Here is an 18,546-nt window from a genome sequence, read left to right as displayed (position 1 = left end):
GCCTTGAACACCAGAGGAGCTGTGGCTGTAACAGTGAGCTTCTGGGCTCTTCCTCCTTCCTTGGCTGAAGGAGGCGGCAGTGAGTGCCCTGGCCTGGAGATCCCCAGTCTGAACACCTGTGGACTGGAGAAGGAGACATTGCTCCAGGGATGGAGGGCTCCTAGGCTCTTCTCAGCCTGGAGAGAAGTAGAACCACACTCTCCACAGAGCCGCTGTGCTTCCAAGACACACAAGAAGTCTTAGCTCTGGGAACAAGGGGCCCCTCCAGGCCGAGTAGGCCTCTGGTCATCTTCACCAACCCTGGTTTCTTCTGTAGGTCTTGGTGGTGGTTCAGTGGATTTTGTTGAAAATGACATAGTCTTCTTGGGATCATTCATCACCCATGCAGTCTTTATCACACTTTCACAAACACAAAAAGAAGTGCGCAGAAAGAATGAAAGTTGCTCACTCATGTCCAACTCTTTGAGACCCCATGGACTATACAGTCCATGGAATTCTCCGGGCCAGAATACTGGAGTGGGTGGCCTTTCCATTCTCCAGGGGATCTTCTCAGCCCAGGGATCGAACCCAGGTGTCCCGCATTGCAGGTGGATTCTTAACCACAGCAGCCACCAGGGAAGCCCAGGAATGAGGGACTGGGTAGCCTATCCCTTCTCCAGGGATCTTCCCAACCCAGGAATCAAAATGGGATCTCCTGCACTTCAGGCAGGTTCTTTACCAGCTTAGCTACAGGGAAGCCCCCAGTAAGAATGTAGCGTTCCCTTTAATCCTGGAGCTGGGATGGACTAGGGAAGCAGCCTCTGCTCCATGAAAGGTTTAAGCCCAGACCCGTCCCTCATGACCTTTGGGTGTTGGTATTTCTCCACTCTCATGGGCCCTGTCCCAGTGACCAAAGTTCTCCCCCATGCTAGCCCTAGAGGAACAGGGGAGGACTCACCCTCCATACCACACCCCTCACACCCAATACAGAGACCCAGCTGCCCCCAGCAGCCCCTCACCCTCAGGGTCTTGTCACTGGTCCTAATGAATACTCAGGATAAAATCTTATGGCCTTTGGTTTCCTCCCTCCATCCTTTGAAGGTGGCTGGCTTAATTGAGTCATTTTCCAAATCCAAAAATTAGTACATAACTGGAAATACCTTGTGGTCCCAGACATATCTGGTCCTTTGTATTACATATTCACCAGAGAATTATCAAAGCCTAGTAGAGCTGGGAGTGTGGTCTACAATTAGGAATAAGAAAGCCTGGGCCCTCAGGGGAGGTTTTACACATGTGTATATATATATATACACACACATATACATATATGTATATTTTTTATATACTTTTTTTCTTCTGTAATGATTTCTTAGAAAAGTTTGCTATTGTCAAGCCAGGACAAAATGACTTACATATGGTTCCTTAGAGGGAATGACCTCAGGGACTAGAGACGATGTGTGAAAGAGAGGAATATGAAACTCTGCAGAACTGACCTTCAGGAACAACTTGAGGTGGCCCCACACGTGGTGGAGAAGGATCTGGGGAGATGGGGCTGTGGGGCTGCAGGTTTCTGGGGCTGAGGAGCAGAGAGGGCCTCTCAGAGCCACATTCTCCCGAGATGGGAGAACAAGGCACAGTCCTCATGGAGGTCTGGCCCAAGGGCTCTGCTAGGGACTGTCTCTCTAGAGCCAGTTCATGAACAGTCTTACCAGTTCTATTATATCTGAAAAGTTACTTTCTTCTCTCTGAATGCTTCCAAAATATTAAGTGAAAAATGTGCTCTTTTAATGGTATTTACATGCAGTTAGTCTTCCTGGACTTTTATAAGGGTGAACACGGGTCAAGATAGCTTTCTTCACTTCATCAGTCTACAGTTCTCTGTTACGTTCATAAGGTGTTCAATAATGTGATCTCTTCACTTGTGCCATCTCCTGCTTCTCTTTCCATTTCTTTCCCTGAGACATTCTTTTTCTCTGCTCCCACTGCCTCAGTCTTTCTCCCTACAAATTTTATTCCCAGTACTTTTTTCTCAGTACAGGGCTTGGCCCTGGAAGAGAGTTTTAGTTGATTATATCTGAGACTTGCAGGAACCAGATGGTACCAGTCACTTCACACGTTGTTGTGGACTCCTGGCATGTTTCAGTCTCCACTCAGCCTACTCAGGTACATCAGTTCTTCCTAAAGTGACCTGCCAACATTTCAACATATTTCTATTGATAACTTTTGGGCTTCTAAAATTGATCAGGTATTCTGTTTCTTCCTTTTGCTTCATCCTAAACAGATTCTGATGGGGCTTCCAAGGTTGCTCAGTGGTTAAGGAATCTGCCTGCCAATGCAAGGAGATGCAGGAGATGTCGGTTTGATCCCTTGGTTAGGAAGATCCCCTGGAGGAGAAAATGGCAACCCACTTCAGTATTCCTGCCTGGAGAATCCCATGGACAGCGGAGCCAGGAAAGGTACAGTCCATAGAATCATAAAGAGTTAGACTTGACTGAGTGACTGAGCACAGGCACACAAACAGATTCTGCTACCCCCACAGAACTTAGATATCCCTAATTAATCTCCACTAGTTCATATTTTGGGACTTTCAACCAGTTTTGTTGTAGAAAGTGTTCAAGAGTTTTGATTTCTTCTTTTTTTTTTTAGTCTGTTTATTTGGCTGTGCTGGGTCTTCGTTGCTGAAGGTTTTTCTCTAGTTGCAGCGAGAGGGGCTCTTCTCTAGTTGCTGTGTGAGGGCTTCTCATTGTGGTGGCTTTTCTTGTTGCTGACCATGGCTGAAGGGCATGTGGTCTTCAGCAGTTGTGGTTCCCGGGTGATAGAGCACAGGCTCAGTGGCTGTAGCTCAGGGGCTTAGCTGCTCTTAGACACATGAGATCCTCCCAGACCAGGATCGAATGCATGTCACCTGCACTGGCAGGCAGATTCTTTACTACAGAGGTACCAGGGAAGCCCAGGAGTTTTGATTTTGGATCCTAGTTTTTCTTCTGTTTTATTTAGAATTTTGGAAATAGTCTTAAGATACATTGTACTACTTACATATTTCCAGAATTCCAAAGTATAATTTTGAGAAATGCATTATACAAATAAACAAAAAATGACTCCTATTTGAATTGTCCTGTTTCTGTAGTTTCCATAAGCTGTATATAAGAGAGAACGAGCACAGAGGAGTTGTTCCAGAGACAGAGTCCTTCAAGGCACATTCTCTGCTTTACTCTGAATATTTGAGCAGATTCTGCTCTCTCTGGACGTCACTTCCACCACTCTTTTTCCCCAGACTGTGTGTTGTCGCTTCAGTTGTGTCCAACTCTGTGTGACCCCATGGACTGTAGCCCCCGCTAGGCTACTCTGTCCATGGGATTCTCCAGGCTAGAACACTGGAGTGGGTTGCCATGCCTTCCTCCAGGGGATCTTCCTGACCCAGGGATCGAACCTGCATCTCTTATGTCTTGTGCATTGACAGGCTGTTTCTTCACCACTAGGGCCACCTGGGAAGCCCCAATCCTTTTCTACTTTATCCCTATTTATTCAAGGACAAATTTGGGGATAATTTCCTGTCAGAAGAGTTTTACATTTCAAAAAGTGTCCTGCACTTCTATCAATTTCCATTGCACCACAGATCCTCTACTTTTATTTTGTGTAAATATGCCTATGTAACAACAGCACTGGTTTAAAAATTTCTAGAATGATGCTTTGGGCCAGCAGTAGAACCACATTCTAGCAAGATTGTAGGTCATCATATATACATATATATCATATATATATATATATATATAGTAGATTAAATGTATTTAATGTCTTAATGTAATTTATTTTGCTATCAAGAATGTATTAATGATTTCTTGTTAGAATTCAGTAAATGAGAAGTATGATAGATGGATGAAACACAGAAATAAAGGAAGCTAAGTGCTATGATCTAAATGTCTATGTCACCCTCAAATTCATATATTGAACCCTAATGTCTGATGGCATTAGGAGGGGAAGTTTTTGAGAGTTGATTAAAAGACGCTTACTGCTTGGAAGAAAAGTTATGACCAACCTAGATAGCATATTGAAAAGCAGAGACATTACTTTGCCAACAAAGGTCCCTCTAGTCAAGGCTATGGTTTTTCCTGTGGTCATGTATGGATGTGAGAATTGGACTGTGAAGAAAGCTGAGCACTGAAGAATTGATGCTTTTGAACTGTGGTGTTGGAGAAGACTCTTGAGAGTCCCTTGGACTGCAAGGAGATACAACCAGTCCATTCTAAAGGAGATCGGTCCTGGGTGTTCTTAGGAAGGAATGATGCTAAAGCTGAAACTCCAATGCTTTGGCCACCTCATGCGAAGAGTTGACTCATTGGAAAAGACTCTGATGCTGGGAGGGATTGGGGGCAGGAGGAAAAGGGGATGACAGAGGATGAGATGGCTGGATGGCATCACTGACTCGATGGACTTAAGTCTGAGTGAACTCCGGGAGTTGGTGATGGACAGGGAGTCCTGGCGTGCTGTGATTCATGGAGTCACAAAGAGTCGGACATGACTGAGAGACTGAACTGAACTGAACTGAACTGAACTAAAGGCATGAGACTGGAGTGCGCATGAATGGGATCAGTTCAGTTCAGTTCAGTTTAGTTGCTTAGTCGTGTTTGACTCTTTGCGACCCCATGAATCACAGCACGCCAGGCCTCCCTGTCCGTCACCAACTCCCGGAGTTCACTCAGACTCAGATCGATCGAGTAATTGATGCCATCCAGCCATCTCATCTTCTGTCTTCCCCTTCTCCTCCTGCCCCCAATCCCTCCAGCATCAGAGTCTTTTTCAAGAGTCAACTCTTCACATGAGGTGGCCAAAGTACTGGAGTTTCAGCTTGAGCATCATTCCTTCCAAAGAAATCCCAGGGCTGATCTCCTTTAGAATGGACTGGTTGGATCTCCGTGCAGCCCAAGGGACTTGCAAGAGCCTTCTCCAACACCACAGTTCAAAAGCATCAATTCTTCGGCACTCAGCCTTCTTCATAGTCCAACTCTCACATCCATACATGACCACAGGAAAAACCATAGCCTTGACTAGACGGACCTTTGTTGGCAAAGTAATGTCTCTGCTTTTGAATATGCTATCTAGGTTGGTCATAATTTTCCTTCCAAGGAGTAAGCGTCTTTTAATTTCATGGCTGCAGTCACCATCTGCAGTGACTTTGGAGCCCAAAAAAATAAAGTCTGACACTGTTTCCACTGTTTCCCCATCTATTTCCCATGAAGTGATGGGACCAGATGCCATGATCTTCTTTTTCTGAATGTTGAGCTTTAAGCCAACTTTTTCACTCTCCACTTTCATTTTCATCAAGAGGCTTTTTAGTTGCTCTTCACTTTCTGCCATAAGGGTGGTGTCATCTGCATATCTGAGGTTATTGAGATTTCTCCCTGCAATCTTGATTCCAGCTTGTGTTTCTTCCAGTCCAGCGTTTCTCATGATGTACTCTGCATATAAGTTAAATAAGCAGGGTGACAATATACAGCCTTGACATACTCCTTTTCCTATTTGGAACCAGTCTGTTGTTCCATGTCTAGTTCTAACTGTTGCTTCCTGACCGGCATACAGATTTCTCAAGAGGCAGGTCAGGTGGTCTGATATTCCCATCTCTCTCAGAATTTTCCACAGTTAATTGTGGTCCACACAGTCAAAGGCTTTGGCATAGTCAATAAATCAGAAATAGATGTTTTTCTGGAACTCTCTTGCTTTTTCCATGATCAAGCAGGCTCTGGTTCCTCTGCCTTTTCTAAAACCAGCTTGAACATCAGAAAGTTCACGTTCACGTATTGCTGAAGCCTGCTTTGGAGAATTTTGAGCATTACTTTACTAGCATGTGAGATGAGTGCAATTGTGCGGTAGTTTGAGCATTCTTTGGCATTGCCTTTCTTTGGGATTGGAATGAAAACTGACCTTTCCCAGTCCTGCAGCCACTGCTGAGTTTTCCAAATTTGCTGGCATATTGAGTGTAGCACTTTCACAGCATCATCTTTCAGGATTTGAAAGAGCTCAGCTTCTTCATCATAACTGGCTGGGGCATAGACTTGGATTACCGTGACATTGAATGGTTTGCCTTGGAAATGAACAGAGATCATACTGTCATTTTTTGAGATTGCACCCAAAACCTGCATTTCAGACTCTTTTGTTGACTAGGAGGGCTACTCCATTTCTTCTAAGGGATTTTTGCCCATAGTAGTAGATATAATGGTCATCTGAGTTAAATTCACCCATCTCAGTCCATTTTATTTCACTGATTCCTAAAATGTCGATGTTCACTCTTGCCATCTCCTGTTTGACCATTTCTATTTTGCCTTGATTCGTGGCCCTAACATTGCAGGTTCTTATGCAATATTGTTCTATACAGCATCAGACTTTACTTCCATCACCAGTTACATCCACAACTGGACACTGTTTTTGGTTTGGCTCCATCTCTTCATTCTTTCTGGGGTTATTTCTGCACTTTTCTCCAGGAGCATATTGAGCACCTACTGACCCGGTGAGTTCATCTTTTAGTGTCATATCTTTTTGCCTTTTCCTTTAGCTTTTCTTCATTTCTCAGCTTTTTATAAGGCCTCCTACATACCTCTATAGATTGGGGGAAAAAACAGCCTAAATCCTGAGAAAGAGACACAAGAGATCATTTTTACTAGAACGAATATTGGGGTGCTTATGTCTTTTCCTGTGTGACTTCACTTTCACTTTTCACTTTCATGCATTGGAGAAGGAAATGGCAGCCCACTCCATTGTTCTTGCCTGGAGAATCCCAGGGACGGGGGAGCCTGGTGGACTGCCATCTATGGGGTCACACAGAGTCGGACACGACTGAAGTGACTTAGCATATGTCTTTTCCAATTACTCCTTTTGATTTCTTCCAATACATTTGTGGTTGCTGTTCAGTCACTAAACCATTTCTGACACTTTGCAGCCTCATGGACTGCAGCATGCCAGGCTTCTTTGTCCTCCACTATTTCCCAGAGTTTACTTAAATTTATGCCCATTAAATCAGAGATGCTAGCTAACCAACTCATCCTCTGGCACAGCCTACTCCTTTGGACTTCAATTTGTCCCAGCATCAGTCTTTTCCAAGGAGTCGACTCTTCATATCAGGTGGCCAAAGTACTGGAACTTCAGCTTCAGCATCAATCCTTTCAGCGAATATTCAGGGTTGATTTCCTTTAGGAGGGACTGGTTTGATCTCCTTGCCGTCCAAGGGACTCTAAGAGACTTCTCCAGCACTGCAGTTTGATGGCATCAATTCTTCAGCACTCAGCCTTTGTGGTTAAACTCTCACATCTGTACACGACTACTGGAAAAACCATAGCCTTGACTATACAGATCTTTGTCAGCAATGTGATGTCTCTGCTTTTTAATACAATGTCTAGGTTTTTATAGCTTTTCTTCCAAGGAGCAAGCGTCTTTTTATTTCATGGCTGCAGTCACCATCTGCACTGATTTTGGAGCCCAATAAAATACTCCATCACTGCTTCCATATTTTCCCCAACTATCTGCCATGAAGTAATGGGACACCATGAACTTTATTTTCTGAATGTTGAGTTTCAAGCCAGCTTTTCACTCTCCTCTTTCACTTTCATCAAGAGGCTCTTTAGTTCTTCTTTATTTTCTGCCATAAGGGTGCTGTCACCTGCGTATCTGAGGTTATTGATATTTGTCCCAGCAATCTTGATTCCAGCTTGTGCTTCATCCAACCCAGCATTTCACATGATGTACCTTGCATATAAGTTAAATAAACAGAGTGACAACATACAGCCTTTACATAATCCTTTCCCAATTTGGAACCAGTCCATTGTTCTATGTCCATTTCTAACTGTTGCTTCTTGACGTGCATACACATTTCTCAGGAGGCAGGTAAAGTGGTCTGGTATTCTCATCTCTTTAAGAATTTTCCACGTTTTTTTTTGTGATCAGCACAGTCAAACATTTTAGCATAGTCAATGAAGCAGAACTAATATTATTCTTTAAAAATGATAGATTTTATTAATATTCTCAAACAACTGATTCCACATTAAAACCAAACTAAAACACTGCAAGACAATTCACAATACTGACTGATGTAAAATTAAATATAGAAATTCCTTGACGTCTCTCAAGCTCACAGAGAGTAAGCTTAGAAGCCAAAATTTTGCCTTCTTAACTTTTCAATCAGGAAAGTGTAGTAACATGATCATTTTATTGAGTTTCAGAATGTATATCTAGAACATTTACTTTGTGGGTGGTCTTGCATAATAAACTTACAATGAAGCAAGTGGATTTACTTTTGTATTTGATAAGTTTTGTGGCACAGAACCTCACAATGGCTCTGTGACACGCTGGGTGGGCAGGGCTAGACAACAAAGGGGGAAGTGAGAGTAGCAGCCGTATTGCAGCATGCACACTCCTTCTGTGATTATTCACTCAGGCACTGCACTAAACTAAGGCAATCATGGGGGAAGTTTGCATGCAAGAATCTTACCCTGAGTTTAAACTAGAGAGCTTACACTAATTCATCTTTTCACTTTTGCTTGAAGGGCAGACTTTTAATAAACACACACTTACAGGCCCAGTGTCCTCCTCCACAGCGAGCTCCGGGCTAGTCCCATCTTCAAGCTCTTCCTCTGAGGTGATCTAGTGTACCAGTGTCTCCATAAGAGGAAACATTATAGTTGGATCTGGTGATCTCATTTTTGTCATTATTTTGTAAAATACAGAAACATAGAGAAATAAAATCACTATCATGCCAGCATTCCTAAAAAGACTTCATGACTATGACAAATCATACTATTGTAGTAATTATCATATATTGGCATATTTCACTTAGGAAAGGAGAGTGGTAAGGAAATTGGTTAAGACTTGGAATATAAATCCCTTGGGGTTGATGTTAACAAGAACCTGCCCCAGCAAAGAATGGTTGTGCTTTGCAACTTACTGTCATTTTGAAAAAGCTTGTTTATAAGCACTTAGGAGCATCAGCCGCTTGAAATGTACACAAATGGTACATATGTCTTAAAAGACTTAAAGACAGGGTCAAGATTCCCACTCCTTTCAAAAACTCTGCATTCTCAAACTGATTGTTCAGTGGAAAATATGTCAGGGGAGAAAGGTAAGGATATGTGTGATTTCTTCAAAATATTTTTTGGCTTAATTTTTCCAAAGTGGTCACTGTTGTTTCTGTTTTGTTTGAGAGTAACCTATTCATGAAATTGACCCAAAAGGGTGTCTGAGCTGGGGCCTTTCTCTACTGTCTCCCATGAGCTGGGTGGGGAGCACCAGGCAGAGAATTTCCTGGCCTGTTGTTGCTGTGGGGCACTGAGGGGCTTGATCTCTGTGATGATATGGGGCAGATAAATTTCCTTCTAGACTGGTGACCACAGGAGTTCTTACATTGAAGTGCTTTTTTACAATTCAAAATTCAATGAATCAATACAATAAAGCTCTTCTTCCATGATAGAACATATTTAATAAAACCTTAGAAAATGAATTTCCAAGTTTTTCAAGACATTTGCTAAACTCTTTAGAGATGAAAGAATTTTTCCAACTTGTTTAGTAAATTAAAAATAAAAATTAATGCCATTCAGAGAGTCACAGGTTGGGTTCGTGGTACAATCAGTGACTCTTGAGGAGAGGATGTTGGCAGATATGTTTATGAAGATAAGCCAATTTGTTAAAGCAGTCTTGCCTTGTTTTAGGAAATCTAATCATCCATATTAACCCCATTGGAAGACTGGTGAAACATAATCACTTGAACAAGTGGGTGGGGTTCAGAGACACAATATAAGGAGACTCCAGGAGGCAAAGTCAGTCTTCTCCAGAACCGAGAGGGAGTGTTTGGAGTTCACCTGCATCTTGAGACTTCTGAAAGCCACACTTGGAACTCTTGACCCCTGGGCCAACTTCATATTCTTCTCCAGGGTAGACTGTTTCTACAACTCCTTAGGTGAGTACACAATTCACCACAGAGCAGCTTCTGGGACTTTTCTGAGGGAAAACAAACTAAATTTTCTAATTTTAATTTATTGGTAAAATGAGATTTTTTTCAATGTAACAGCCCTGTTTACCAACTTAGTGAAATGATCCTGTTCCGGTTTTGTGAGCTTGTCTTGACATGCACTGTGGAATGATTAGGGGGATTCATTTTACTTCTGTGATTGTGTTTCTTTCTTAGTTGTCCCCATGCATTTTAAGGACTCAGAAAGTGGCTGACTGATATGTTTTGTGTTTGATGTAGCTTCTAAAAATATTTCTTAAGACTATTCAATTCAATATGTAGTACCTATCATCACTTACCCGAAAAATGAAATGTGTCTGTATATACCAGAGAGAATACTCTACACTAGAGCTAGATAATGCACACAATGAGTTGCTGAAAATATTGCTAAAGTGAGGTAACTATCATCCCTCCCAAAATAAACATTTTTGACTGAAATCTTAAAGAAGCTAGGGAATGACTGAGCAGTCAGAAAAGTGACACTATTGAGCATACAGAGATGAGAAACTTTAGATGCTTCTATGCTTAACAAGCACAGGCAAAAGGACCTATTTTTTTTACAATGTAAAATTTAAATCACATGAATTTTTTTGATGATGACTATTTCTATAACATGTAAAATGCATCGGGTGAGTATGGATAGAAAGAAAAATTCAACCACTTAGTATATTCATGTAAATAAACTCTGGTTGGAATAAGTTACAATTTGCCAACATTTAATTTCCTCTTTATTGACTCTGAATGTACTCAAAGTGCTTTACAAAGAAAAAAATATTTTTGGAAAAAATGCAGATTGAGATAAAAAAAGGACATCTAAAGAAAATGCATGATAATTACATGAAATAATAAAAATACAAGCTTAATCAACTGTCTCACACCAAATCAATGACTGGCATAGAGAATAGTGACTGTTTGCAGAAATTAGGACCCACCACGTACAGCTGTCAATTAGGTCAAGCTCTTGAAGTCATGCTATCTAGAGGAAAACAAGACCTCATCAAAACCGAGCTTCTCCAGTAGGTAGAGGGGAAAGAGTTCAGAAGATAGTGTTGGTTAGGCCACTGAGAAAATTGTCTGCAGCTCTTGAAAGTTGTGTTTATGTTTTCCATTTGTATCCAATGAAAAATCCAGATTCTTCTGCTCCTAAAGCAGTGTATTATTTAGTCACAACCCAAGTCTAATTTTGTTTGTTCCTTTTTTGGCTTGGGGAAAGAGGAATAAACTCCTGATGTTCTTTCCTCAGGAAAATGGACTCAGAAATCCCAGAAGCCTTCCAGAAGGAGCTCACCTGCCTCGTCTGCCTGAATTTCCTTCTAGACCCAGTCACCATAGGCTGTGGGCACAGCTTCTGTAGGTCCTGTCTTTGTCTTTTCTGGGAACAAGCCGAAGTCCCTGCCAGTTGTCCAGTGTGCAGACAACCATCAGAACAGACAAACCTCAAAACCAATTTTCTTCTGAAGAATCTGGTGTCCACTGTCAGAAAAGCCAATCTCAGGCAATTCCTGAAGTGTGAGGAACACCTGTGTGGGACCCACAGGCAGAAAAAGATGATCTTCTGTGAAGCCAACAAGAGCTTGCTCTGTTTGGTCTGCTCTCAAGGTCAGGAGCACAAGACTCACAGACATTGTTCCGCTGAAGAGGCTGCTGAGGAATCCTGGGTGAGTGATGCCTCTGAGAGCACTTAGGAAGCTTGAGGATGGTACACCTAAGAGACTAAAATGATGATGCTTAAACCCTCTCTTTACTGAGTTGGTAAAGAATCCACCTGCAATGCAGGAGACCCCGGTTTGATTTTGGGTTGGGAAGGTCCCATGGAGAAGTGATAGGCTACCCACTCCAGTATTCTTGGGCTTTCCTTGTGGCTCAGCTGGTAAAGAATCCACCTGCAATGCTGGAGACCTGGGTTTGATCCCTGGGTTGGGAAGATACCCTTGGAGAAGGGAAAGGCTACCCACTCCAGTATTCTGGCCTAGAGAATTCCACGGACTATACAGTCCATGGAGTCACAAAGAGTTGGACACGACTGAGCAACTTTCACTTTTACTGAGTGCCACGTACAGATCTAGTTAACAATAATAAAGTGGTGAAGAATATAGAGCAGTGTACCTGCTTTATGGAACTTGTATCCAATGGCTGGCTGATGAAGCTAACTGAAATTATTGGGTGATATATTATTATGCTATTGACACTGTCGGGCCTTAATTTTAAGAAAGAAACTGTAAAATATACAAGTGCAAAAATACTTTTAATTGAATACAGGTTTTCTAATCCTGGACAAGAAGGAAGATACACTTCATTGGATTTTACAGAAGATAAACATAACTGTATCCAAATTTTGATATAAGCTGCCACAGCAGCTGAAAATTAGTCATACCTTAGGCAGATAAGTACCTAACGGTGTGTGGATTTTTAGTGTAGAATTTCATACAACAGATCATGAGTGAGGAAAAATAGGGACACCTGATGACCTGCTGTGGTCTGTTAGTGTCTTCCTCAAGGACCTTTATCTAATAATCGTCAGTACACCCCAACCTTTGGGCTCTGAAACTCCAATGTATTTGCTTTTCTTGTACTAAAATTCATAATTCTTTTACAGGAAAAGTTGGCAAAGCAAATGAGATCTTTATGGGAAAAGATTCAAGAAACTGAAAGAAATCTCAAGAAAAGTAGCAGAGGAACTGACCCTTGGATGGTAAGTAGAACATATTTCTCTGAAAAAACAGATTGAGGCAGACAGCGAGAAACTTACCATTAATGAAGTGAGCTGAATTCAGAGAGTGAGTTGAACACCATCAGAAAAAATCTTCTAAGCACCATTCAACCAACATTTTCATGCCTCTTGAGCTCTTTAGGATCCAGTGGATCAATAACTAAAACAAAAGACCCATTAGAAGAAAGTTCTAAGGTGGATGTTTATGGTGTGATGTGGATGATTAGGCATGATTCAGGATCTCAAGGAAAATTTCTCAAATTTAAGATCAATTTCAGTTTTGAAGTTCAAGTAAATGTTTAAAAATCCATGGGTTATTTCAGGCACAGATTTCTGTCAGTCATACATTCCAGAAAGTAAAAGGCATGTCATTGGGAACCACAAAGTACTTCAATCTGATTAGTACATGAGCCCATGTGATACAAAGCAAACATGAACAGCACTTTAAGGAGTGTGCCCATCACAGTGAAGAGTGATTGCTTTCTGGCTAGTGAGTAATATTGGTTCAAGTTGGAGAAAATGTGACATGTTAAACAACTCAGGGGGAAAGGAACAAGGAGAAGGAGTTGGAGCATGAGAGAGTGAATCATTCAATACCAGGAGAAATATGAAATGGAATGAAGAGAAATGATCTTCCAAACAATATGGGAAGAAGCTTGTGAACTTATGGGGAGGAAGAAAACTGATGCATAGAGAAAAGAACACTAGAAAGAAATGATTGAGACTGGACAACTGTTCAAGGACAGGCAATAATTTTTACGAAGATGTTTCCTGAGATTACCAACACTGAAAGTATTATGTAGCATGGCACTAAGAGAGAAAGCCAGGAGATAATAGGTGAAACACAAGCTTACGTATTAGCATTGAAATGAGGATATTGCATATGACATATGAATCACCCATAAATTTCAATTGCTTACCTGGGCTCTTTCACATTTAACAGGAGGCATATGAAAGAAATGATTCATGAAAAGATTTTCTCCAAGTGTTTCAGGAACTCCTGAATTAGATGAAAGTTGTTTGAGGAAAGGGTAGGTTTGGTTTCTGATCAATTAAAAAGAATGAAAACAAGGTAAAGGAAAGAAGAATGAACTTGGCTTCTGAGATGAGGGAGGGCATTCATTTAGGATGGATGTAGCTTCTTGGGAGAGAACATGAATCATAGCAAACTAAATGATGTTGAAATTCATCTCTCAACAGTTTTATGTGTATCGACATGGAGACATGATTAGGAGAACTTATCAGATGGCACCCCCATTTCTCCCAGAGGAAGAAGATTACTATGTAGAGAGTATTGTAAAAGAAGGCCAAAACATATACAATCAACTCAGAAGAAGGCAAGAGGAAATAATCGGAAAGAAGAGAGAGCTCCAAGAAATACACAAGGAGCTCATTCAAATGTGCTCTAAATCAGACGTGGAGCTGCTCCAGGTAAGAACTGAGGATGTGTTTGAAAATACATTACCTAACTTTCACACCTTTGACTTCCCTGACATGGTATATTTCTTCATCCCCTGTGACTAAGGTGGGATTCTCTCCTACTTGGAAATATTATAGATAAAGTGCAACTCATGCAAATTATGCCTGAGCAAGCTTTATAGCATTCTGATCCTAGATATTCCCCAGGGAATATTCCCTTTTCAAAATCTCCTTTTGTAACTTGCTTCTATTAAAACCAGAAAGGAACAGCTTATGTACTGATTCCATTTTTTGGTCTCCAAATGTGCAATGGGAGACATTTGGACAAAGCTCATATGTGTATGTATATACATATATACAAACACACATATACATATATATGTGTGTATATATATATGTGTGTGTGTGTGTGTGTGTATGTATATTTCCACTTCCTGTTGAGATACACCAGGTTTCATTAGACATTAATTTGGAGTTTATTACACTTTGGGTAAAAGCCCCAGGAAAGATCAATATGCAGAAAGCAGAGGGTGAATCATCAGTACTCTTGTCCTTTCTCTGTTTCACCTTTCGTTTTATTAACTCCTCAAGAAATACATTCTATCCATATAAAATATGTTGTCCCAGAGGTTTTTTTTTTTTTTTTCCCAGAAAGAAAAGGAAAACAGATTTCTCAGACTGTTTCTGGTGGTGGTGATTAAAACTCTGTTGAAGTTTTTTGTTTTTTTTTTTTTGCTTTTACTTCTTTTTTTTTTTAAATTTTATTTTATTTTTAAACTTTACATAATTGTGTTAATTTTGCCAAATATCCAAATGAATCCGCCACAGGTATACATGTGTTCCCCACCCTGAACCCTCCTCCCTCCTCCCTCCCCATACCATCCCTCTGGGTCATCCCAGTGCACTAGCCCCAAGCATCCAGTATCGTGCATCGAACCTGGACTGGCAACTCGTTTCATACATGATATTTTACATGTTTCAATGCCATTCTCCCAAATCTTCCCACCCTCTCCCTTTCCCACAGAGTCCAAAAGACTGTTCTATACATCAGTGTCTCTTTTGCTGTCTCGTACACAGGGTTATTGTTACCATCTTTTTAAATTCCATATATATGCGTTAGTATACTGTATTGGTGTTTTTCTTTCTGGCTTACTTCACTCTGTATAATAGGCTCCAGTTTCATCCACCTCATTAGAACTGATTCAAATGGATTCTTTTTAATGGCTGAGTAATACTCCATTGTGTATATGTACCATAGATTTCTTATCCATTCATCTGCTGATGGACATCTAGGTTGCTTCCATGTCCTGGCTATTATAAACAGTGCTGCGATGCTGAAGTTTTGCCAACCCAAATCCTGGTTGCCTGTATATAAGGTCTAACTTGTCTTTTTTTTTTTTTCTTGACAGGAATTGGAAGACAAACTGAAATGGTAAGCTTTTCGATACTGATGAGGGCACCTGGGGGCTCTGAAAGAGATACAGCAGCACTTAACAAAGTGATGACGTAACTTACCTAGATAATGCTAGATTGCTTGTGTACATGTGTCTGCACCTGTTTTGCTGAGTATGATTTCTTGCTCAAAAGGAAGTTAGCCTTTTTGCTACTGTGGCAGAGGGAGGTATTATCCAGCTCAGTGCAAAAATTTCTTAAAGGTCAGTAATTTCTTATTTAGATTTCAAAATCACCAGCACCTAGAGGTGCAAAGACTAGTTTTCCCCAAGTTTGAGGTTAAAGAGGCAATTACCTCTGAGAAATGGGCTGGAATCAGGGCAAGAAGAAGAGTGAGAATAAATTTCCAAAAACAGCTCAATTCTATCCCATGAGGGTGGAAAAGGGATTTAGATGAAGAGTGTTGAGCTGAAGAACGCTGTCTTATCGTAAAGGCTGTGTTTAAGAAGCCCTGGGCAGCAGAAGGATGAACCACATCTTTCTCTTACAGGAGTGAGACAGCACAGCTGCACGTGCCTCAGCCTCTGCTCCCAGAACTCCCTGCGCGTCCCATGTCTGGGCTGATGGAGTGGCTCAACCGCTTCCGAGGTGAGTGTCACCCCATTGGTGGGTCTGCCCTGCAGGGTCCTTCAGTGGTGGTGTCCACAGAGAGTCTTTTCCTGCTTAGCTTTCACCTTGTGCAGGGGAACAGCCTGCAAATAGACAGGCGAAGACATATACGGTCACAGAGTCACTAATATCCTTACAGAATACATGCAGGCTGGTGCAGATACTGATTTGATTCAGGCCTCATCAAATATTTTTAAATTTCATAAAATTTTGTATAATGAAAAAAGTAACATGCTCCCAAAATGGCTTCTTGAGCCCTAGAAATATCATGACATACAATGTCAGCTGTTCACTGACTTCTAGAAAACTGGTAATTAAAACAGGATATTAAATTTCAGAGTTTAAGTGCAGTTAGAGTCTTAAAACATTTTTAAAGAATACATTTTCTTTTCTTTTTTATTTATATTATTTTTAAAATATTTCTTTCTTTATTTAGTTTTAACCACACTGGGTCTTTGTTGCTTTGCCCAGGTTTCTCTTGCTGTGGTGAGCCAGGTTGCTCTTCATTATAGTGGTTGCCTTCTCATTGCAGTGGCTTCTTTTGCTGCAGAGCACAAGAGACTCTTGATGAGTGAGCTTCAATAATTGTAGCATGTGGGCTCAGCAGTGGTGGGTCCTGGGCTCAAGAGCATGGGTTCGGTAGTCATAATCCACAGGTTCAGTTGCTCCACAGCATGTGGAATCTTTCCAGATTAGGAATGTCCCCTAAATTCGCAGGAAGCATCTTATCCACTGTGCCACCAGGGAAGTACTAAAAACATTTTTGCTTAAAAAGTTCTTAGGAATTGAAGGCATAAAGTGCTTTTTCCATTCACATAATTTTACAAAATATATAAGCCTCAAAAATCAAATGCAGAAATCACAAGTAAGCAAATGGTTGGATGATGAGGCCACAATGAGCTCCATGATAAACTTCACCCTGGAGGGTGACTTAGCAGGAAGTAGAAGACTAAGCCTCAGTTTGGAACCACAGATCAAAGACAGAAAAGCCCTACAAATAAACTACTTTGAAGAAGCCATCCTTAGGTTGTACTTCTTCAGTATCCATTTGCTAACTTAACTGAAATGGTAGAGTGATCACCATTTTTCCATTCTACAATGCAGCTTTTTTCATTGCACAGCGGTGGTGAAGGTGGGGATAAGATATGCTGTCATGGTCTTGGAGGTGGTCGATGCCCAGGAGTCCAATCCTTTAGATGTAATAAATATACAATATTACACCCAGCCAGAAGTCACCTTGACCTCCCTCTAACTTATAATCTCTGGACTTGTAGGAAGTTTTTTCCATTTTAATTAGTTCTTTCTTCAGCAGATATGTTAGCAATATTTAAACCCAATACTTTCCAATCAGAACTGCCCTTCCAATCTTACAATATATTTCCACTGAGACTCAGGTGGACCACCTTCTCTGGGAGATAATTCGAATTTTAACATTGATTTTGACTGGCATTTTCTCTCATCTCTTCACAGTCAACTTTTCACTCAGTAACGAAGTAAGCAGTCAGCACATCAGGTTGTTCGATGATGCAAGACGTCTGACGTATGAACATGACAGCCTCCATGCATCTTTGGATGGTGGAACATTGAAGTATTTTGCCTCATGGGGAGACCAGAGCTTCACCTCTGGCAAACAGTACTGGGAGATGCTTGTGGATAGCTCTTGGGACTGGGCAGTAGGTGTCTGTAAGGATTCCTGGATAAGGAAGGACGATGGCATACTGGACAAGTCCAACAGGGACAACTTTCTCCTTGTGTGTGTGAAGCAGGATGATCATTACCAACTCTGGACCACAGCCCCCACCACGCCTCTGTACATAGAGAGACCTCTGGGCAGGGTTGGGGTGTTCCTTGATTGTGACAGTGGAAGTATTAGTTTTGTGGATGTTGCCAAGCGCACCCTCCTTTGGAGGTACAATGATGGCGTGTGCACTTTCCCTGTCAGGCCCTTCTTCTGCACTGGCCACAGGTGAGGATCTGAGTCACGGCCCAGATGGGATGCTCAGGACTCCTTCTCTGGGGGACCCCCTTGTCCACTGCAGCATATCAAGGAGACTTCCTGATCTTTAGGCTCTTTCTACTGTAATGGAGCTTCTTTTATTGTTATTTGATGTGAAGATAGTGTCAAATGCACACTTCACTTGGTTGTCCTCCATATTGCTGACAATAAATTCTTCTCTTGTTACCATGTGTCCAGAATATATGCTGTGGGTTTTCACTTCCTTTATGAGCTTCCTAAATTCACCACAATATGATCATGTGCTTCCCACTTCCTGGAACTCAATACAGGAACCCAGAACCTGCACAGCATAGGCAGACCTGGTCACCAACCAGGCCTACGTCAGCCTGCAGACTTCTCCTGCTTCCTCATAATCTACTGCACTATATAGAT

The 18,546-nt window shown here is 41.5% G+C and overlaps 1 protein-coding gene across 3 annotated transcripts; it reads left to right on the top strand.

Moving 5' to 3' along the window:
- The first annotated feature begins 9,760 nt into the window (after positions 1-9,760).
- On the top strand, positions 9,761-18,339 carry LOC102411252 (tripartite motif-containing protein 43). Of its 3 annotated transcripts, none has more exons than XM_044943405.1 (7): positions 9,761-9,916; positions 11,211-11,625; positions 12,564-12,659; positions 13,878-14,108; positions 15,506-15,528; positions 16,039-16,136; positions 17,628-18,339. In XM_044943405.1, exons 2-7 carry the CDS (start codon positions 11,215-11,217, stop codon positions 18,125-18,127), a joined length of 1,359 nt encoding a protein of 452 aa, XP_044799340.1. In that variant the 5' UTR covers positions 9,761-9,916; positions 11,211-11,214; the 3' UTR covers positions 18,128-18,339. The 3 variants fall into 3 exon arrangements, with proteins under 3 accessions (XP_044799340.1, XP_044799342.1, XP_044799341.1); XM_044943406.1 differs by having other exon boundaries at positions 9,765-9,916; positions 11,181-11,625; XM_044943407.1 differs by lacking the exon at positions 13,878-14,108.
- Positions 18,340-18,546: the final 207 nt, after the last annotated feature.

Source organism: Bubalus bubalis, chromosome 5 (assembly GCF_019923935.1).
Source record: "Bubalus bubalis isolate 160015118507 breed Murrah chromosome 5, NDDB_SH_1, whole genome shotgun sequence".
NCBI classification, from domain to species: Eukaryota; Metazoa; Chordata; class Mammalia; order Artiodactyla; family Bovidae; genus Bubalus; species Bubalus bubalis.
The sequence above is the reverse complement of the archived record's forward strand: the minus strand, read 5'-3'. Positions and strand labels throughout refer to the sequence as shown.

Bases quoted from the DNA above. Each gene is read 5' to 3' on its own strand.
- LOC102411252 (XM_044943405.1), top strand. From the start codon at position 11,215: ATGGACTCAGAAATCCCAGAAGCCTTCCAGAAGGAGCTCACCTGCCTC. The intron at 14,109-15,505 runs GTAAGAACTGAG...TTTTCTTGACAG, and splicing joins CAGACGTGGAGCTGCTCCAG to GAATTGGAAGACAAACTGAA. The intron at 16,137-17,627 runs GTGAGTGTCACC...ATCTCTTCACAG, and splicing joins GTGGCTCAACCGCTTCCGAG to TCAACTTTTCACTCAGTAAC.